General features: G+C 45.8%; 1 protein-coding gene across 1 annotated transcript; it reads left to right on the top strand.

Moving 5' to 3' along the window:
• The first annotated feature begins 1246 nt into the window (after positions 1-1246).
• GSG1L2 (GSG1 like 2) lies at positions 1247-17889 on the top strand. The gene is made up of 5 exons (XM_002747914.6): positions 1247-1564; positions 9493-9540; positions 10583-10735; positions 12067-12178; positions 16320-17889. The coding sequence occupies exons 1-5, from the start codon at positions 1255-1257 to the stop codon at positions 16576-16578; spliced, it is 882 nt and encodes a 293-aa protein (XP_002747960.5). The 5' UTR covers positions 1247-1254; the 3' UTR covers positions 16579-17889.
• The last annotated feature ends 4937 nt before the right edge of the window (positions 17890-22826 follow it).

The raw sequence follows: 22826 nt of genomic DNA, 5'->3' as shown, positions 1-22826 counted from the left end.
GCCCAGGCTTCTGTATTCCAGCATCTGAGGCCCCTGGCACCCAAATGGGATGCATGCCACCCTTCCCATTCTGGACAGCACCCTTGCCCTGAGGCAGCTTGCCTGTACCTCGCATCCCCCAGGGTCCCTGGAACAAGCATCTGTTTTCCGTAGTCCTTCTCTACATAGGGCTGGACAAGAATCAGGCCTATGAAGTCCTTGTGAGTCCCTGATTCCAGAATCTAGCACTGAGGACCCTGCCCCATGCAAAAGGCAAGGGTGAGGCTGTCTCACCAAGACTGTCCCCCAGACAGCCCCTGGTGTTCCATCAAAACCAGCGCCCTCCACAACAGTCAAAAAGTGGAAGAAACCCAGGTGTCTGAATAGATAAACAAAATGTGATCCAATAAAGACAGAAAATTTCTGCCTTGAAAAAGGAAGGACATTCTGGCACGACATGCGTGAAGCTTGAAGACATTATGCTAAATGAAGTAAGCCAGTCACAAAGGGACAAACGCTGTGAGTCCACTAACGGGAGGCACCTAGAGTAGGCAAATTCATAGAGACAGAGAGAAGAAGGTGGGCTGCCAGGACTGGGAGGAAAGGCATGGGGAATTGTGTGGCAGGTGTGGATAATGCAAGATGAAGAGCTCTGCAGGTGGATGGTGGTGATGGTCGCACAGCACTGTAAGCATAGTTATGCCACTGAACTGTGCACTTAAAAGTGGTTGAGATGGCTAGGCATGATGGCTCACGCCTATACTCCCAGCACTCTGAGAGGTCAAGGCGGGTGGATCACCTGAGGTCAGGCTTTTGAGACTAACCCAGTCAACATGATGAAACTCTGTCCCTACTAAAAATACAAAAATTAGCCTGGCATAGTGGCAGGTGCCTATCATCCCAGCTACTTGGAAGGCTGAGGCAGGAGAATTGCTTGAACCCAGGAGGTGGAGGTTGCAGTGAGTCAAGACCGTGCTGCTGCAACCCAGCCCGTCGACAGAGTGAAACTCTGTCTCAAAAAAAAAAGGGGGTTGAGATGGTTCATTTCACGTTATGTGTGTTTTACCACAATTAAAAAGCAATGCCCTCCTGCACACCTACCTCCTGGGGAGAATGGCAGGGCCAGCACCCTTGCTGGATGTGGTAGGGCAGTACATGCAGCTCCCCAGGGGGACATGAGAGGAGGCTGTGTGAGGATGCCAGATGGCAGGGACCATGACGAGGCAGGAGGAGGGGACCCCACAGCTCATCCTGCCCCACGCAGCTCACTCAGCCATGGACAGGGCCAGGCAGCAGCAGTTGCTGCTCCTCCTCCCCATCTGCCTCGCCCTCGCCTTCTCCCTCACCGCCGTGGTCAGCAGCCACTGGTGTGAGGGGATCCGGCGGGTGGTGAAGCCGCTGTGCAGGGACCAGCCTGGAGGACAGCACTGCATTCACTTCAAACAGGACAACAGCAGTGATGGCAGGATGGGCAACGACAGCCAGGCTGTCCTGTACATTTGGGAGCTGGGGGACGACAAGTTCATTCAGCGTGGGTTCCATGTGGGGCTCTGGCAGTCCTGCGAGGAGAGCCTCAGCGGTGAAGGTGAGCACAGCCTGTAGATTCTGGGGTTGATGAGTGCGGGATGGGGCAGGGGCTCTTGAGCCAGGCTGTCTGGGTTTGAATCCTGCATCTCCACTGACTGTCCAGGTATCCTTGAGCGAGTCCCTTCACCTCTCTGAGCCTGTCTTCTCATCTGTAAAATGGGAATGATAGCAGTACTTACCTCCTAGAGTGATCGTAAAGATGAAATGACCAGACTCACATAAAGTGCTTGCCGCAGGGCCTGACACATTGCAAGTGTTTACTAAAATTAGCTTTTCTCATTTGCTCTGGTCACCTGATCCCTGATAGTCAAAATCCTTTGGGAGTCAAAGGTGGCCCTAACCCAGCTCTAACGTGCAGCCCTGTTATTTCTCTAGTCGGAATGATCTTGGAGGGAATCTTTTAAAAAAAAGTGTTTTTAACCCCTCAAAGAATTGAGTGGGGAGGAATTTGACCCTTTCAAATTAGTCCATCTGGCTCCAAGCCCATGCTCAGGGACAGAGTACTTTCCCCTTTCTGCTTGGGAAGCAAAACCTCCAGGGTGGAAAAAGGAGGAGTCCTCCTCCCATTCCCATTTCTCTCCTGACCTCAGCTCATTTCAGCAAATTTCTTGTACAGCTTTTTACTTTTCCTGGAGTTTCGAATTGCCTTTTCTTTGTCCATTCTCATAGCATTTGTATTTTTTATTCCTGAGTCCTAAGTAAAAGGCAACAAGAATGAACCCCACTGAGGCCCAGCATGGTGGCTCATTCCTGTAATCCTAGCACTTTGGGAAGCTGAGACCGCTGAATTGCTTGAGACCAGGAGTTAGAGACCAGCCTGGGAAACACAGTGAGACCTCTCTTTACAAAAACTTGTTTTAAAAATTAGCTAGGCATGGTGGTGTGCCTGTGGTCCCAGCTACTCTAGGAGGATCACTTCAGGCTGGGAGGTTGAGGTTGCAGAGAGTCACGATTATGTGACTGCACTCCAGCCTGAGACCCTGTCTCAAATTTTAAAAAAAGAAAAAGAAAAAGAATGAACACTCTGAGATGCTGTATGTTCCTCCCCACTACCCTCCCTCCCAGTGGTGGCCACTGTGGGGCAGTGCCTAGCCTGACTGACCCTTGCATGTATCCCGACCAGTGCCTGTGTCTTGTGCTTTAAGTGTGGTGCAGACACTGCAATAGTGCCTGGAGCTAAGGCTACTTAGGGACCTCCCAGTTCCTCTCTTCTCAGGGAGCGCTTTCTTCCTGCAAATCTCTTCTCTACCTTCATGGACAGATGCAAAATTCTTAGGACCCTGCATCCTGGAGGGTTTCCAAGATAGTTCCAGAATTTGGGCTTGGAAACTGTATTCACGATACTTATAGGCATTGCTTGGGAAATTCCACTTCCTTTCCAAGTCTCATATGAGGACAGCCTATAGTACTTCTATTTCCACAGCTCTATATAGGTGTCACACCAGTTTTCAAATGTGTTGCCCAACGAGCTTGTAAAAAAAACAATCCAGGTGCCCAGTCCTGGAGGTTCTAATTTAAGAGGTCCAGGGTGGAGTCTGGACATCTGTATTCTTTATTTATTTTATTTATTTTGAGACAGAGTTTTGCTTTTGTTGCCCAGGCTGGATTGCAATGCACAATCTCAGCTCATGGCAAACTTCATCTCCAGGGTTCAAGCAATTCTCCTGCCTCAGCCTGCTGAGTAGCTGGGATTACAGGCGCCCACCACCATGCCCAACTAATTTTTCTGTTTTTAGTGGAGACAGAATTTCACCATGTTGGCCAGGCTGGTCTCGAACTTCTGACCTCAGGTGATCTGCCCACCTCAGCCTCCCAAAGTGTTGGGATTATAGATGTGAGCCACCACACCTGGCCAAAACTTTTTTTAAAAAAAAAGAATACAGACCAGGCGCCAGATTGCATCCCTGCGCTCCAGCCTGGGCAACAAGAGCAAAACTCCATCTCCAAAAAAAAAAAAAAAAAGAGTTTTAACCAAGGTGATATTTACTCATAGATAAGTAAGATGAACTCATTTTGAAATGCCTCTAAGAAAAATCAACAGTCTCTTGCCCCTTACTTTACTTAGTCCTACCCTTCAGAGGAAACCACATTTAACTTAATTGTCTCTTCTGGTATTTGCTTCCATGTGAGTGAGCCCCAGTGCTGAGGGAAAGGATCCAGTGGGAGAGACAGACCTAAGGTACAAACCAACAGGGAAAAACATGATAATGGTTATAACAAGGAAGCAACTATGATATGGAAATGGAAAGGGGGGTGATAGAGTTTGGAGAAAATGTAATCCCTGGCAGGGCGCGGTGGCTCACGCCTGCAATCCCAACACTTTAGGAGGCCGAGGTAGGCGGATCACAATGTCAAGAGATTGAGACCAGCCTGGCCAACATGGTGAAACCCCATCTTTACTAAAAGTACAAAAATTAGCTGGGCATGGTGGTGTGCACCTGTAGTCCCAGCTATCTGGGAGGCTGAGGCAGGAGAATCACTTGAACCCAGGAGGTGGAGGTTGCAGTGAGCTGAGTTAGCACCAATGCGCTCCATTCTGGGTGACAGAGTGAGACTCCGTCTCAAAAAACAAAAAAATGTAATCCTCGATGTTAGAGGTGTAGCCCGGTGGGAGGTGATTTGATCATGGAGGTGGATTTGCCATGAATAGTTTAGCCCTGTCCTTTCAGTGCTGTTCTCGAAATAGGGAATCATTTCTCATGGGATCTTGTTGTATGGAAAGTGTGTGCCACCTTCCCCTTCTCTCTCTTGCTCCCACTCTCACCGTGTGATTGGCTGACTCCCCCTTTGCCTTCTGCCATGACTGGAAGCTTCCCCAGGCCTCACCAGAAGCTGAGCAGATGCCGGCGCTATGCTTCCTGAACAGCCTGCAGAACTGTGAGCCAGTTAAAAGTCTTTTCTTTATAAGCTACCCAGCCTCAGGTATTCATTTATAGCAATGCAAACTGAGTAACACACAAGGAGAGGTTATTTATAGCTCTGGGCACAGGGAAGACCTCATAAAGGAGGTAGCCACTGTGCCAGGCCCATAAGGCTATGACTTTTTTTTTTTATACTTTGGGCTCTGGGGTACATGTGCACATCCTGCATCCTACAGGATTGTTGCATAGGTACATACATGCCATGATGGTTTGCTGTCTCTATCCCCGACGTCCCCCGCCCATTGCCTACATCAGGCATTTCTCCCCGTGTTATCCCTCCCCATCCTCCCCAACCCCTGCTGTCCTTCTCCTCCTTTCCCCTCCACCCCCACCCCCACCCCCCACCTACCAGTGAGTGTTGTTCCCTTCCCTGTGCCCAAGGCTATGATTTTAACAGACAGACATTGGGGATGAGAATGTTCCAGGCAGGCAGAACTGAGTCAGCCAAATGTCTGAGGCAGCATAACCCAGGTATTTGCAACAGAATACAAGGCAGAGAAGAGGGGGAATCCTTACATTCTTACAGAAGAACTTAGCTCACATGGCTCTTCCATGTCACCTGAGGCAGCTTCTCCTTCCCTGCAACATAAGGTCTCAGTCACCTGAACAGGAGGAACTGAGCAGGGCATTTCCTAAGTAGAAAAGACCTCACTGGGCCGGCCACGGTGGCTCACACCTGTAATCTCAGCACTTTGGGAGGCCAAGGCAGGCAGATTACTTGAGGTCAGGAATTTGAGAACAGCCTGGCTAACATAGTGAAACCCCATTTCTACTAAAAATACAAAACTTAGTCAGATGTGGTGGCAGGTGCCTGTAATCTCAGCTACTCAAGAGGCTGGGGCAGGAGAATCCCTTGAACCCAGGAGGTGGTGGTTGCAGTGAGCCGAGATCATGCCCCTGCAATCCAGCCTGGGCAACAGAGCAAGACTCTGTCTCAAAAAAAAAAAAAAAAAAAAAATGAATGAAAGAAAGAAAGAAAGAAAGAAAGAAAAGAAAAGGCCTCATTGGAGAGAATTGGAAGCTTGCTGGTCATAATGCCAGGAGGAGGTAGGGCCAGAGTAGAATCTAAACTTGAAGACGAGAGTTAGAAAATTAGACCTATGGGAGGGAGCTACGTTGTCAGTAGCCAGTCTTCATATTCTATAAGACTGGTTATTCAGTGGAACACGCTTTGGGAAAGGCTGGCCTAGAACAATAGAGCCATTTGACAGATGAGAAGACTGAATTCTAGAGATGTAAGTGATCTGTGGAAGAGTGCACGGGTAGGAACTAATGGAGCTGGGCATGGAACTCAAACTGCTTAACGCTGAGCCCTGACTTTGCCTCTTACCCCACAATGCACACACCTTAACTGAAAGGCAACAACTGCTATAATTATCCATGAATAATTTTGTGCCCATCAATTTAAAAAACAAAAAACAAAAAAACAAGCCAGGCGCAGTGGCTCATACCTGTAATCCCAGCACTTTGGGAGGCCAAGGTGGGTGGGTCACAAGGTCAAGAGATTGAGATCATCCTGGCCAACATGGTGAAACCCCGTCTCTACTAAAAATACAAAAATTAGCTGGGCGTGGTGGCAGGTGCCTGTAGTCCCAGCTAGTGGGGAGGCTGAGGCAGGAGAATCACTTGAACCCAGGCGGCGGAGGTTGCATTGAGCAGAGATTGCACCACTGCACTCCAGCCTGGCGAAAGAGCGAGACTCCATCTCAAAAAGGAAAAAAAAAACCTCTGCTCAATCACCAAGGCACACGTTTACCTGTGTAACAAACCTGCACATCCTGCATATGTATCCCGGAATTTAAAAGCTGAAGGAAAACAAACGAATAAACAAAACACCTCAGTTCACATTTTACATGTTTCTTAATATAATAAGGTCATTCAGGTCCACCTCGGTGTCTAAATGTTGTCATCACTTTATTAAGAAGGAAGAAAGGACATCTTCCCCCAATCACCTCCCCCCACCCCGCTGTGTTGCAGGATACCCCTAAAGCAAAATAGTTTAGAATTAACTAATAATTAATTATTTTTATTCAATAATAAATTGATTAATACAAAACATGCTAGAGGACAAAATGAAAGCTATACATCAAGGAGTCACACACTCAAATGCTTATAGAGGTCGTAACAAAAGTGGGTGGAGCTGGGCTAGCTGGGAATGCCGGTGACCTGGAACCACCATACCTCAGCTAAAGGAGCAGCCTCTTGCTCATCAGCTTCATGGCTGTGTGTACCTGTAAGCCCAGTATTTATTAGATGCTCTGATTCTTCAGGGGAGGTAAGATGTTTGGATTTCTTTGTCAAATTTCTCAGTGTTAAAATATCTTTAAAACATGGCATGAGCCAAAAAGATTATGTCTGCTGCAGAGGGTAGCTGGGGCTCCCCGTTGGAAATTGCACCACACAAGGCATCTGCCATTTAGTCTAATTTGTCGCAAGTACTTAGGAGATTTGGGGCATAAGAAGGAAAATGTTCAGATTGGAGAGAAACGGGATGGAGCCCAAACAGTCCTTTGGAGAGAGGGGGAGGAGGGGTGAGGAGAGGGAAGTAGAGCTGGCAGTGAGAGCTCCAGTCTTGGGAGGACGTGCCCAGGCCCTAAACAAGTCCAGAAAAGGAGCTTCTGGGCATCCGACTGCCCCAGCTCTGCTGCCCCATGGGGCCTCCATGCTTGTTTTCCTTCTGAAAGGGCTCCATGTCCCTAAAAGTTGACCTTCCCGGGAAACCCTTACCTGGAGGGCTATTTTAAGACATCCTTAGCCCAAGCCACCTTCAAGAACTCTATCCTTTCTCCCCAGTGCCTAGAATGTCTTTAAAGGGAATCCACACCTTTGATCCCACACTCTGAAATGAAAATTTGCACTGAACATTCCTGGTCAAGGCAGCACTTACATGAAATGTTCTTTTCCTTAGCTGAGTCTGTGAATCAACACAATGTGCTCAGTCTAGAATCTATGCTGCTCTGCTAAACTCAAAAAGTTCAGGGCAGAGGGACCCAGGCACCCCATAAAGGATGGGGATGGAGTGGGGGTTGGTGGACAGCAAACTGACAGGGGGTACCAGAGTCAGGAGGGATTGGATGCCACTTCCAGGGCTGGCTTGCTGTCCCGCTTGGCTGCTGAAACACTCAAGCTATGTAACACCCGCCTCCCTGGCTTCATGGGATTTATAAAGATTTTTTTTTTAATCCTGCTGGCTTTATTCAAAAGGAACACCACTTCTGAGAATTTGTATTTATCAAAAGGGTCACCAGCGTCTGACTCTGGGCCCAAGCTAAACTCAGCTGTCTAAGCTACTCTGAATTCCCTTAATCTCCTTGGCTGGCCCTGGCTCTGTGCTGGCCTCATCTCTATTCCTGGTGGGAAAGGCATTTCTTTTCAGAAGACAAGTTAGACCTTCACTCCTTGGTGCATTAGGTAGAGACCAAGAAGCAATGCAGAAAAGGCCTCTGAGTCTCAGGTGAGAAACCCAGGTTTTTCATTCTTGACACCACCAACTCGTGTGAGCGTGGTCTCCTCGAAATCCATAAAATCACAATCGTTGTACTTGCCTTTATTAATAATTCAACACTTGAACACACTCTTCTAAACTGTGTAGGGATGAACCAGAGGATTTCCCAGGCTGCTCCCACTCAACAGTCCCTAATTCTATTTTGGGCGACGTGTTAGTAGAGAGAGCGTGGGACACTCAGCTGGGACAGGACCTCAGAGGGTGACTTGCCATGGTCTCTATCCTCCATCAGTCACCCCCAAACCAGAATTTGGTTACATGTTCACATCAAGTGGGTATCCATGGGCTTAGCATTTTATTTTTATTTATTTATTTATTTATTTATTTATTTATTTATTTATTTATTTTTGAGATGGAGTTTCGCTCTCGTTACCCAGGCTGGAGTGCAATGGCGTGATCTCGGCTCACCGCAACCTCCGCCTCCTGGGTTCAGGCAATTCTCCTGCCTCAGCCTCCTGAGTAGCTGGGATTACAGGCATGTGCCACCATGCCCAACAAATTTTTTGTATTTTTAGTAGAGATGGGGTTTCACCATATTGACCAGGATGGTCTCGATCTCTTGACCTCGTGATCCACTCGCCTCGGCCTCCCAAAGTGCTGGGATTACAGGCGTGAGCCACTGTGCCCGGCCTAGCATTTTAAAGGGAACTGTGTATCTAAGGCTGTAGCTCAAGACATTTCACTTGATGTGTGCAACACGACAGATGACACTCATATACACAGCAGATCTGTGCCCCTGGAGCACATAAGTGAGTCTGGTGGTGGGTTCTTCCCGATACCTAGTATACACACAATGATTCCTCCCTTTCTTTCATAGTCAAGAAAGCACGATGGAATGCAAGCAACTGTGTGACTTGCATGCTAAGAATCTTACTAACAGACATGGTTCTGAATCTGCTCTCATTCATTTGAAAATAAATTGCAAACTTTGATAGTTTCCCTTAAACAAGAAGCCAGTTATTTCAGATTCATATCATAATGAATACTGTTTCCAAAACTGAGAACCCCTGGCCTAAGACTTGCAGTATTAGTCCAGATGGGCTAGGTTAGGCTGCAGTAACAACCCCCCAAATCGGTGGTTGAAACGGACACATTTATTTTTAGCTCATTCTGTATAGACTTCTCAGGTTGGCAAGGGGTCTGTCCTCATTGTAGCTATTTGGGCACCCAGGCTGAATGGAAACTCCCTCTTGACATGGGCTTCTGGGATCACGACAAGGGAACAAGAACCAGGGGGAAAGGCATTGGCTCTTAAAGCTGCTCAGATCCATCTCATTTTTGCTGTCAGTTGATTGGTCAAAGAGAGTTACATGGCCAAGCCACAGTTCAATAGGGTGGACTCTATCATGCTCCCACACAGAGGGGCACCATATGTCCCTGAGCAGAAAGCAGTCTGCACAGTCCCCATTTCTCATTCAGTTAAGGGGCTGGAAATACACCATTTGCCCCCTGATTTTGAAGTGTAATCCTACTTCTGAATCCATTCTCTTTATCTTTCAGATGAAAAGTGTAGGAGTTTCCAGAGTGTGGTGCCTGCTGAAGAACAAGGTAAATACCTTACCCTCTGCCCACAAACATTCCTATAGCTTGGACGGTTTTAACTGTTTTATTAGGATTAGGGGAAATAATGAGGGAGTCATTGATGATTTTCCATGAAGTCAAGTCCAAAAGCTAGAACCAGAGGCTCCCTTCCTGTGCCTTGTAGCCAGCAGTGTTCTGGCGAATGTTTAACAGCCAACTTCATAGGGTGGGTGGGAAGCCCTGATGATTGGCAGCATTGGCCATGTTCCGTGGTGTAAATATTCCCAATAGAGCCAATTTCAGCTACAAGACGAACGCAGAGCTGTGAGACATGCACACCACTGCCTAGAGCAGTTTTTCTTCTTTCTAAAGCTCCCTAACACTTAGCATCTTTGTAATTCCTCTCTTAGTGTCTGTTCTCCCAGCTGGAGTAGAGGTCTTGTGAAGACCTGTATGGATCACATTTATTCATTGCTGTGTCTCCAGCACCTAACACCTTAGAGTAGTCCTTTCACGAAGATCAATTTCCCTTTCTGTCCTCTTTCTCCATTGCCTTCCACTGCCAACAGAGTTCCTTGATGCCACAGGTGGGATCCTCTCGAAAAGGTAAACAGGTGGCTCCCACAGAAACAAATGAGGTTTTGGTAACTGCAGACAGGGCTCTTCAACTTGCAGAGCCTCACCCCCATGTTTAAGTTTGTGTATCTTTTTCTTTCAAAAGGCAAAGATGATATCTTCTGGTAAAATTAAGACATCATCATAGTTTTTGAGCTGGGGCATGGAGACCCCCTGCTGTGAGCATCACTCTTGTCCTCACAGCGGGGGTTTGCTTAGTTCCCTCTCACACACACACACACTATGGGCAATCCTTAGAAACGTCTCTTTCAGCCCTGAGGAATACCTTTCCATTGCCAGCTTTCTAAGATTCAGCAGAGGCATCTGTGATTTTTACTCCAATGTGTCTGTTTTTCATGTGTTGTTTAGAAGTGAACTAAATCAAAGGACTGACCATTTTTAATGCTTCTGAGTTAGAAATGCTCAGCATTTCCAACATCCCTTTCTTCTCTAGGTGTTTTGTGGCTGTCCATCGGGGGCGAGGTCCTGGATATCGTTCTGATACTGGCAAGCGCCATCCTCCTGGGCTCCAGAGTGAGTTGTTGCAGCCTTGGATTCGACTGGCTCAGGGTGGATGCCTTGGTAGCCATCTTCATGGTGCTGGCAGGTACTTTCCAATGGCATCCTTGGAACAGGCTGCCCCAGAAGGAAAGCAGAGCTTCAGCCTGGACATGCTCATTGCCAAAAGAACAGGCTGGCTCTTCACCGTCAGTGGCCATTTGAGCAGGGCAGGTGGTCTACTGGATAAGGCACCAATTAATCCCATTGGATGGATACAGTATTCTTAAGGTGACAGATGAAAAGGGGCTAGGCACAGATGGAAAGTGAAATTTATCAGTGTGTCTTTATCACAGCCATGGAAGAGGGTGCCCTGGCTCTGGCAGCTGACATGGCTTCACTGAAAACAGTGCTTAGGCGTGAGTCTCTGGAGGGATCCCGCACAGGTGCAGATGTCTCCCTAATGGTTGTACGACCCCAGGCAAGTTACATAACTTCTCTGAGACAGAATACTCTAAAACATCTCAAAACACTTCAGCGATGACTAAGTAAGAGTACACCTAGTGTAGAAGAAGTACTCAATAAATGGTAGTTTTTGAAAAAGTATCCACATTTGGTATAAATGTTCCATAAAAATAAAGAACTCCTTTTTTTAGTTCTACTTCTATGTTCTCCAAGCAACTTTTAAAGCAACTTAATTGGGTCTCCTAAGTGGGCCTTTCTTGGGAGAAAGAACCCTGAACAAATGACTTCCTTTAGTTCTCAAACTGGATACAAAAAGTTAGTCATGTTGTTAGTCGTGTAACAGCCCAATTTGTAGATCTCTTTTGTGCTTGATACGTGCAATGCATCTTTCCTAAGTCCTTTTTTTTTTTAAAGATGGGGTTTCACCATGATGGCCAGGCTGGTCTTGAACTCCTGAGCTCAGGTGATCCACCCACCTCAGCCTCCTAAAGTGCTATAATTACAGGCATGAGCCACTGCGCCCGGCCCCTAAGTCGTTTTTTTTTTTTTATTGTCCCTTTTAATTATTTTATTTTACTCACTTATTTTGAGATGAGGTCCCCGGAATCCTCCCTCCACAGTTTTCTGAGTACCTGGGATTACAGGTGCATGCCACCATGCCTAGCTCCTTCAAGTCTTATCCTCAGTGAATGGGATGATAAAATCCAATTTCTGACCTTCTTAGGAAGGAACCACGTTATGGAGACTCCTGCCCAGGTTCTGACAGGTCCTCCCCAGTTGTGTCTTCCAGGATGTCTCTTCAATATCAATTGTGGGAATGAGACGTCCAATGGAATGTTTAAGGATGAATACATGCAGATACATCAAAAGGGCTTTATGAATGCTAGAGAGCTCCCTACACCAACTCATGCAACATACAGGAGTTCTTCCATCATGTGTCTTCTTAACTGTGGCTCACAGACCTTTCCTTTGCAGGGCTCCTAGGCATGGTAGCCCACATGATGTACACAACCATTTTTCAAATCACTGTGAACCTTGGACCAGAAGATTGGAAGCCTCAGACTTGGGACTATGGCTGGTCATATTGGTAAGTTGCTTGATCATGGCACTCAAGTCCTGGAGGACCAGGAGAGATGCATGTAAGTTTTGTAGAATGACCAACCTTGTTCACAGAGCTGGCACCTGCCAGGATTGTGACTTTGGGTTAATTCTATGACCCATCTGTAGCCCAACTTCCTTATCTATAAAGTGAGGCTGCCTGCCTCAAATGTTTGTATAAGGATTTAAATAGATTATGTTTATAAAACTCTTGGCACATGGTAAAGTCCCCGAGAAACTGAGACACGGTTGATGTTCAATTCTTAAACACAGTGTGGGAGGAAGTGTCTTGATCTATAACTCCTAATAAATACTTCAACAGGGGGAGACCCAGCCCCTGTTTCTAATGCAAAGACAAGGTCATGACATGGAAATCCTGTCTCTAACTGACTCGACCACATTATGCAAGACCACAGGGGTTCCCTTTGATGTGGACCTCTGAAGCATATCGTATCTTAAAAATAGATGTGCATATATACTTACATTTTCATCTTATATAACAACCTCTTATGTTACTTTCCTCCTGGTAAAACACATAACACTTTCAGGGCTCACTGCCTCATCCTACTATTCTAGGATTCAGTGAATGCGCGTGTGTTACTGTGAGCCATATGCTGCGTGAGTTGTTAAGAGTCTGAACTTTTCTTAGTCTTCGTCTTCCCAGTCTGAAGATGTTAATTTTTACCAATGTTTCTCTGGGCACCTGTCCCTCCACTTGCTCGACACTTAGCTGCCCCCTTCTGAATTAGTGCCTTTGGTTCTGAGGAGCTATCACTGACACCTTACACAGTTGCGAGTGTAGTTGCAGCAGAGCTCAGGTGAATTGTGAGTGGATTCTCAACTGTGGCCAGTTTATGCTGCACTCCTTTTTCTATGGAGAGAAGCAAATTCCAGAGACTAAAGGAGCCTGAAGAACGGTCTGCTTGTTTCCAATATCATTTTGTTTTGTTTTTGTTTTCTATTACTTTCAATTGCATAATTTTTAGCCAAAGACGTGTATGCAAATGGTTGTTAAAAATCAAATAGTACTAAGAGTAACTATCTGTCAATTCTTTCCTCTCCCTGTGCCACCCTTCTGATTGATACCCACCAAGGTCATTCTGTTTGTGCTTAGTAAACGGTTATTGTGATGATGGGTCTTACAAAGGATTTATTCACAGGGCAGTCAGATAAACAGCGGGGAGAACAGCTCTCAAATCTGCCTCCCTGAAGATAAGGCTTGGGGATATTTATGGAGTAGAGAAGCAGGGTGGTCTAAGGCAGGAGGAAAGGTGATTGGCAGTGGGGAAAATGAAGTAACTGGTGATCTAAATAAACATAGTCAGGGTTCTTGGCTCTTCACAGGTTGCATGTTCAGAAAATGATAGCATTAGCATGTTCTGAGGGTAGAGTTTTTGGCCTTCTGACATCAGAAAGCCACTTCTCAGGCACTTGCACAGGATCAGCTGAAGGATCAGTGGTCCCAACCAGTTTGAACTGGATAGGAGCTGCCCCCAAGTTCCTGAAGAATAACCTAAGCAACCATCACCATGGTGACATATACATCAGAAATGTTCTCTATAAGGAAGCTAGTGAAGGTTAAGTTACAGAGTTTAGTGGTGTGGCTTTTAGCTCTATTGGGAGGGAAAAAAGCAAGCGACCAAATGCAAGCAGGGCAGGTTAAGTTTGGTGGACCTCATCAGATTAGCTTCTCAGCTTCCTTCCAACCCCCCAAAGCCCTCAGTTTTCCTGCTTTATTCCAGGCTGGTTGCTGTCTGGAGCTGTCATCATCAGACTTCCCTGTGCTACTTATGTTGGAGTGCTGTGTCTTAGGTCCCATTGCGCTGTCTTATTTAGTTTACATCTATCTCTTCTGGGAGTACATCCTCCAGTAGCTTCCTAAGAAAGGATCCAATGAGAGATAAGTTATTCTACTCCTTGCATGTCTGGAAATGTATTTATTCACGATTCTATACTTGATTGATCATTTGGCAAAGTGCAGAATTCTCTGTTGAAAATCATCTTCCCACAGAATTTTGATGGCACTACTCCATTTTCTTCCAGCATTCCTAGTTTCTGTCAAGAGTCCAACACCGTTCTGAATCGTATGCCTTTGTAGGTGGCCTGTTGTTTTCTTCTCTTTATGACCAGTGTTCTGAAATGTCATGATGACATCCTTTGGCCAGGATCCTCTTTTCTCCACATTCCTCCTTGATTCATGTGCTTGGGGGGCCCTTTAATCTGCATATTTATGCTCTGGAATTACAGTAATTTTTGTATTATTTCTTTGATCATTTCCTTTCCTCAGTTTTTTCGTTCTCCTTTTAGAAAACCCTTGTTAGTCAGATATCAGGTCTCTTGGGTTTATTATCCAAGGATCTTATTACTTTCTTTATATTTTGTTTATCTTTTTGTTACATTTTCTGAAACATTTTTTCCACTTGTCTTCCGGCCATTTTACGGAATTCCTATTTGGGACCCGTTTTGGTCTTCCGAGCTCTTCCCTGCTCACGAGCTGTTCCTTCCTCATCATACCCTCATCTTGCTTTACTGAGCACAGCATCTTCTCTTCCCATATTCCTCCGAGGATGCTAATGAAACGGTTTGGTTTTTGTTGCTGTTTTCTTTTGTTTCTTGTGTTATCTCTTTCCTTTAGAATTCTTTCCCCGCCCCACTTTGTCATTGGACCCTTCCCCCAAATGTTGGCCTCCTTGATTGTCAAGGATAATTGGAAGCTCTGGAGCAGGGTCGGCGCTTACCTACCCGTAGGCTCTTTTGTTGCTGTTGTTGGGCATGTGATTGGGTACAGCACCATCTGTTTTATCTTGGAATCCCACTCCACAAAACACACACACACACATATCATGTTGTAGAGGTTCTTTCTGCAACCTGTCAGTGTCTTCAGAAGGAAAGCATCCAATATCTGCAGGAAGTGGGGTAAGCTTGTATGCATGGCTGATCATTTCTGAGGTTAGGCATAGGAAAGGACTGAACAGCTTCCCACTCCTGTGCAGATTTCTGTACAATCCCATTTTCAGACCAGTCCCCTTCCTGCCTTCCACTGGGCCTGCTGTCTCTGAATCCAGAGACTTTCCTCCTGTCCACCTACCCCAGAGAATAAAACCTTACTCTCCTGGGGGAAAGGGAGGTGGGGGAGAGTGTTTGCAGTAAGAAGGAGGCTGAGGAAAGGGACAACCATGTGTCCCAGGGAAACACCAACTTGCTTTTCTTCTCTAGGTTGTTCTTTGTCCACCACACAGCCCTTCTCTTTATCTTACAATAATGCAAACATTTGAACACCCTTTGGTATAAAAAGTAGATGCTAATTACCATGTTCCCAACACAGTGTCAGATTCTATGAAGCATGAAAGGTGTAGACCATCATCTCAGTATGCAACAGGCTTACAGTCTGGATAGGGATATAAGAATAATGATGCTGGCCTCACACCTGTGATCCCAGTGCTTTGGGAGGCTGAGGCAGGTGGATCGCTTGAGGTCGGGAGTTAAAGACCACTCTGGTCAACATGGGAAAACCCCATCTCTACTGAAAATACAAAAATTAGGCAGGCATGGTGGCTCGTGCCTGTAATCCCGCCTACTCAGGAGGCTGAGGCAGGAGAATCACTTGAATTGGGAAGCAGAGGTTGCAATGAGCCAAGATCACACCACTGCACTCCAGCCTGGGCAACAGAGGGAGATTCAAAAAATAATAGTAATAATGATACCAATGCCACTGCCCTGGGTTAGAGTCAACAACAGCAACAATCAGTACACTTAAATGCAGCAGATACTATTAATATTTCTTACACATTCTCTCATTGAATTCCTCACAGCCACTCTGTATGGCGGCATTGATATTATTCCAGTTTTGCAGATGAGGAAACTGATTCAAAGAGCTAAAGCAACCAGCTGAAGGTCACACAGTTAGTACGAGGTGGGGCCACAGTGCAAAGCCAGCACAATGACTCCAGAATCCATTCTCTTAAACCTTGGGCTAAACAATACGTTGACTAGACTCTGGGATTAGTGATCCAAAATGCAGGTCCAAATTGGGTAGAACCAGGAGCTGTTTTTTCGCCAGATTGACCCCCAGCAGGAAGTCCCGGAATCACAGCCCTCAGCCCTCTCCTAACGGTGCCTTCTGTTGACAGCCTTGCCTGGGGTTCTTTCGCCCTCTGCCTGGCTGTGTCGGTTGCGGCCATGAGCAGATTCACTGCAGCTCGTCTGGAATTCACCGAGCAGCAGTGGGCACAGAACGGCAGTCAGCCCTCTCAACACAGCCTCCCGGAACCCGAGGCTTCAGAGAGCATTTGGAAAACAGGGGCTGCTCCTCGCCTTGCTGGCCATGCCTTCAGGAATGTTTCTGGGCACCTGCCACCAGGTGCCACAGGCAAGGTGTCCATATGCTAGCCAGTATCCATGGCTGCCACATCTGCACAGGCAAACAAGCCAGGCACGAGTGCTCACAATGTACACCCTGCCTCTGATTGGACTTCAGAAGACTGTCGTCCAGGAAAAGCTTCCATGCCCACCCCTCCACCTCTCACCTTTTACTAAACTCCTTTGGCTTCAGCCTTTGATTCCTGTTAAAATGCCAGTACCTTGAAGTGAGATAACGCTTACTGAAGATATCAACCACTGACACTCTAGCATAAAAGAGAGATTCTTAAGCTTTCCTGACAGTGAATTTGATAAGGATTCCTAAGAAAGAGGGAGCAAAACCAGTAGTAAGGGGAAGAGAAGTTGAAGAAAGGGGAAAGCAAGTCTTTTTAACTACAAGGGATGCAAAATGTGTTGTCCACATGGGTTTGTTGATGGAAAACTCCAGAAAATGTTTTCTCCTAATTGACACACACAGTAAAGTGTGTGTGGCTATCCCATACTTTCTTTTTCATTTGAATCAAGAAGACAGAAATTTCAAAATGTTTCCTGTTCTTTTTAAAATGTTTTTTCTTGGACATTTTGTGTTTCTACTTATAGTAAAATCCATTTGGAAGGACAGCCAAATGATAGAAGTGAAAACACAGTCAAATGGAATGACATCTTATCTTGGCTAAGTGGAACAAATGTTTGAATTGCCCTGCTTAAATTAAATCGCCAGCCACTTTGGCTTCTAAAAATAATCATTACCAAACATGCAGGTGTTGTTGGAGGTGGTGGTGGGCTGCAGATGTGGTCAGCTGCATTACTGTATCAATTCATACCATGTCTAGCTACCATGCTATTCAGGCCACAGGTTGTACAACACATAATTATTTTTTTCAACAAAAGAAAGGGGGCTGGGTGTGGTGGCTCATGCTTGTAATCCCAGCACTTTGTGGGGCCGAAGTGGGTAGATCACTTGAGGTCAGGAGTTCTAGACCAACCTAGCCAACATAGAAACACCCTGTCTCTACTTGAAAATACCAAATATAACTGGGCATGGTGGTGCATGTCTGCAATCCCAGCTACTTGGAAGACTGAGGCAAAAGAATCTCTTGAACCTGGGAGGCAGAGGTTGCAATGAGCTGAGATCACGCCACTGCACTCCAGCCTGGGCAACAGAGCGAGACTCCGTATGAAAAAAAGGAGAAGAAGAAAAGAAAAGAAAGAAAGGGACTGCAAACTCTAACAACCTTCAGTATGTCCTTGCTCAGATCCATTTTAAAAATTATATTCATGTGTTTTGTAAACATACCATTTCTGGAAAAAATCCAATAAAAACAATCTGTTTGTGCTGAACTGTAACACTTACACTCTCATAGAACAAACGTGAAAAATCCAGCTAACTTCATGTTTGGGGCTCAAGGTGGGCACCTCCTGACAAACGTTTGTTCTGTGGAATTTTGTGTTTCATTGCACCAAGCATATATGAAGAAATACACAATGGATTCTTGCTGGATAAGCCCAAACCAGAGAATGTATGCTGGGTTCCCTGGGCCATTTGCTCACCTAGAGGAGAGTTTGTACCCATAAGCCTCTGACCTTTGCAGTGTGCAGATTCTTTTATATGGTTTCTCATCCCTATGTATTCATGTAGGTAGGTCCTGTGTGACTGTCACGATATCAAGTCAAAGTTTCATCCTACGGGGAAGAAAATACACTGGAGAGAGGCTTCACTGAATTCTCTCTTGTGAAAAACACTTATGTGTGAACACTATGGCTGAGGATGCTAAGGAAGACAATTTTTAAAACTATCTGGATAAGTTTTTACTTTTATTTCTTTATTTTCTTTATCGACTTTTATTTTAGGTTCAGCGGGGGTGACATGTGCAGGTTTGTTACATGGGTAAAGAAAAAAATGTTTGGCCAGTGCAGTGACTCACACCTGTAATCCCAGAACTTTGGGAGGCCCAGGCAGGTAGATTTCCTGAGGTCAGGTGTTCAAGACGAGCCTGACCAACATGGTGAAACTCCATCTCTACTGAAAATACAAAAAATTAGCCAGGCATGGTGGAGAACGCCTGTAATTCCAGCTGCTCGGGAGGCTGAGGCAAGAGAATCACTCGAACCCGGGAGGTGGAGGTTGCAGTGAGCCAAGATCACACCACTGCACCCCAACCTGGGCAACAAAAGCAAAACTCTGTCTCCAAAAAAAAAAAAAAAAAAAAAGAATTTTGGAGCCACTTGGCCACTTGAGGGCAGTCAACATCATCAGATGATACACTTGGCCCCTGGAGAACAGAGCCAGTGGTCAGTCAGACACAGGGCAGGAGAGAAGGTAACTGGTCACTGAGGCAAGTCAAAAGCAATTCTGTGCTACATCTTCTGAGTTCACAAGGCACTTTGCTTCCTTGTAAATGTTTTAAATGTCAATTGTATCGAAGTATAAAACATGGAGAGGAAAGTATACAAATCACAAGTGTACAGCTTCATAAATGTTTAGAAAGTGAACACGCCCAGGTATCTATGTTCCATCTCAAGAAACAGAACCAAGGAGCCTCATTTCATCTATCTTTGCCGCAATACACACCCAGTTGGATTTTCATTTGGTGTAATGAAATAGTCTATTTTCATATCTCATCCTCATCATACATTCTACATGTTTCAATGCAAAAACTGTTCTCTGTACCCCCAGCATCTAGAACCATGGATGACAAATGGAAAATGTTATATTTGTATATACTCATATGTATATGTAAGCATATGAATATGCATGTGTATATACACACACACCCACTCACATAGACAATGTCAAATAGACTCCTTTTTAGCTTTTTATGGGAAGTAATACAGCTCATGATCGAGAGCATGGACTCTCGAGTCAGATACTCTGTATATACATCCTGGTTTCTCACTTTGACCTGGAGCAAGCCCCTTAATCTCTCTACACCTCAGTTTTGTTACTTGTAAAAACAATCCTCCATTTATTTATTTATTTAGAGGTGGAGTCTCGCTCTGTCACCCAGGCTGGAGTGCAGTAGATGATCTGAGCTCACCTCAACCTCCACCTACTGGGTTCAAGTGGTTGGTTCAAAGGAAGATGGCAGCTGACTCAAGGTAGTTGGACAGGAATGAACAAGGTCTTCGCAGATGAAGAACTGAGAATGCGGTAATCTGACCCCAGAAAGCCAACTATTTTCCCAGACTTTGTGAATTCAGCCCTAAACTTATTAGACTGGCTCAGAGTCTGTATGACATTGACAACTTAACTGCCTTTCTGGGAACCCCCCTGGAACCATCACCCACTTCTCTGGGCTGAGGGACTCCTCTAAAGACCAGGAATAGATCAGTAGGCCTACTTAATGAGATGGGAATTAAGTTTGCTCACCTAAATATTTTTGATTCATTCAACACCTCTGAAGAATATGTATGTATAAAGCATGGTGAAGGAGGCATGGGAGATACAGGCTCTGCCCTGCCCTCAAGGAGCCACTTATAGAAACAAGTTAGTGTTGTGTGGCAGGTGGGGTGAGGTGGGGGGTTGTGAGAAGATCGGAAAATTGTCAAATTATCTGAAGGTTGAAGAACACTTCAGTCATTTAGATGTTGACCAACATTGCCAGTCACTCGTGTTAAGTCTGCATTGCATCTGAAAGACAGAATTTAAAGCTAGGGCATGAGGAATTCAGATTTTTTTTCCAGTTGCCACATGAAGCAGGAGCGAAACATCATCTCACAATGAAAATTTGGGAGAAAAGAAAAAGAGCAATTTGGCCAACATGGTGAAATCCCATCTCGACTAAAAATACAAAAATTAGCTGGGCATGATGGCTAGCACTTTGGGAGGCTGAGGTGGATAGTCAGGAGCTCGAGACCAGCCTGGCCAACATGGTGAAATCCCGTGTCTGCAGAAAAAAAAAAAAAATGCCAGGCGCGGTGGTTTATGCCTGTAATCCCAGAACTTCGGGAAGCCAAAGTGGGCGGATTATGAGGTCAGAAGTTTGAGACCATCCTGGCCAGTATGGTGAAGCCCCATCTCTACTAAAAATACAAAAATTAGCCAGGCATGGTGGCTCATGGCTGTAGTCCCAGGTTTTTAGGAGGCTGAGGCAGGAGAATAGCTTGAACCCAGGAGGTGGAGGTCACAGTGAGCCCAGATCGCACCACTGCACTCCAGCATGGCAGCAGAACTCTCAAAAACAAAAACAAAAACAAAGGTTAACTGATCATGGTGGTGCATGCCTGTAATCCCAGCTACTCAGCAGGCCGAAGCACTTGAACCTGGGAGGCAGAAGTTGCAGTGAATCAAGATTACACCATTGTACTCCAGTCTGGGCCACAGAGTGAAACTCCATCTCAATAAAATAAAATAAATCATCAGCCAGGTTTGGTAGCATCCCTGTAGTCCTAGCTACTCTGGAGGCTGAGATGGGAGGATCACTTAAGCCCAGGAGGTTGAGGCTGCAGTGAACTATGATGGCACCACTGCACTCTAGCCTAGACACAGAGTGAGACCCTGTCTCTACAAGAAAAAAAAAGTATGTGCACATATTACCTTATTTCACTCTCACATCCTTTACTTACGAATTCCAGGAACATCACCACACCTTGAAGACCAGCAGGGGATGTCTTTTTCATGTTCCATAAGAGTAGCCTCCAAAACTGTTGACCAATCCTTACACCAAACTTGACCAGTGTCCTCAGGAGTGGAGCTTGACTTGCAACAAGGAAAGGCAATGAGGAGAACCAACACAGACTGGAAATAAAAGGGCCAGGAAGAAAGGAGAAACAGAAGCTATCAGTCCCAGCAACAAGCCAGGTCTATTCAAGGTGCTATATGCATCACGTGATACATTCTAATTCTATACAATGGTGCGAAGAGGTAATCATATGAGTATTCCCACTTCCATTCAATGGCCATCAGATTCAGAAGGTTTAAGTGCATGCCTGAGGCCACACACAAGTCAGAGCAGCACTGAGATTCAGACTCAGGACTGTCCAACTCCAGACTTTCAAAGCATAAAGTCTAGGGAGTTTGGGGGGGCGGGGGCGGGAGCCACTTTGAAGGGTTGGCTATGACAGAGCCACATTTGTCAGAGTGGGAGACAAATCCTTGCCTCCTCCCCTCCCTAGGTGAGGCTGTCACAGGGCAGGGGCCTGGAGCATTTTAGGGGGAGAAGAAAAGCTGGAAGGAACCCACGAAGGGAGCCCTTTTCTCTGATTCAGAGATGAGCAGGTGCTGAGGCTTCAAGAGCTGCAATTTGAAGCCAGGTGTGCTTCTGCTTGAGGCCAAGGAGATTAAAGATGCCTTAGAGGAGGTGGGCGGGGCTAACTCTGATCTAGAGTTTAGCTTTCATATCCCAGGGTTTCCAGAATGACCTCCAACTCCAAATATACATTCATCCTGGTCAGTCTTAGTTCTCAATTCTTGAATTAGAAAATATCATAATTTGGCTGGCTGCAGTGGCTCACCTGTAATCCCAGCATTTTGGGAGGCCAAGGCAGGTAGATCATGCGGTCAGGAGATCGAGACCATCCTCGCCAAGATTGTGAAACCCCATCTCTACTAAAAATGCAAAAATTAGCCAGGTACGGAGGCAGGCACCTGTAATCCCAGCTCTCAGGAGGCTGAGGCAGGAGAATCATTTGAACTCGGGAGGCAGAGGTTGCAGTGAGCAGAGATCACGCCATTGCACTCTAGCCTGGACAACAGAGCAAGACTCTATCTCAAAAAAGAAAAGAAAATACCATAATTTCAGAGTTAGGCAAAACTTCAGGATTCTTTCCTACACAGACTAATAAAGCAGACAGGTATTTGGAGAAAAAATCTCTTTGTGGACGGCCAAGTATGATTTTGGTTGGAATATTCCGTATCTGCCCTGTGGCAATTAAATTGGAAAAAAAAAAAAACTAAACTAAACTAAATCCCCATGCCCCCTAGTGGATCTGAGTTTTCATTAGGTCAACTAAAGCTCCCTGGGAACTTTGCCCAAATTGAAATAAAATTTCATGACAAAGAACCCTCTGTCCTGTCCTGCCTCTTCTCCATCATCAGGGACATGAGGCAAAATTGAAGGTGTTCAGTGTTATTCAACCAAGCTCTGAGGATCTATAGGCCAGTGGCTCAAAGAATCTTTTAGGCTTGTTGAGACCATCATCCAAATATCCAGGTAGGCAGAAAACTGCTTTCAAAGCATCAAGTCTAGGGAGTTTGAGTGAGTCAGGAACCATCTTGCAGAGCTGGCTCATGGCAGAGCCACTGACAGTAAGTCTGAAAGACAGCAGAAACTCCACCA

This window comes from Callithrix jacchus, chromosome 5 (assembly GCF_049354715.1).
Source record: "Callithrix jacchus isolate 240 chromosome 5, calJac240_pri, whole genome shotgun sequence".
Taxonomy (NCBI): Eukaryota; Metazoa; Chordata; class Mammalia; order Primates; family Cebidae; genus Callithrix; species Callithrix jacchus.
The sequence above is the reverse complement of the archived record's forward strand: the minus strand, read 5'-3'. Positions and strand labels throughout refer to the sequence as shown.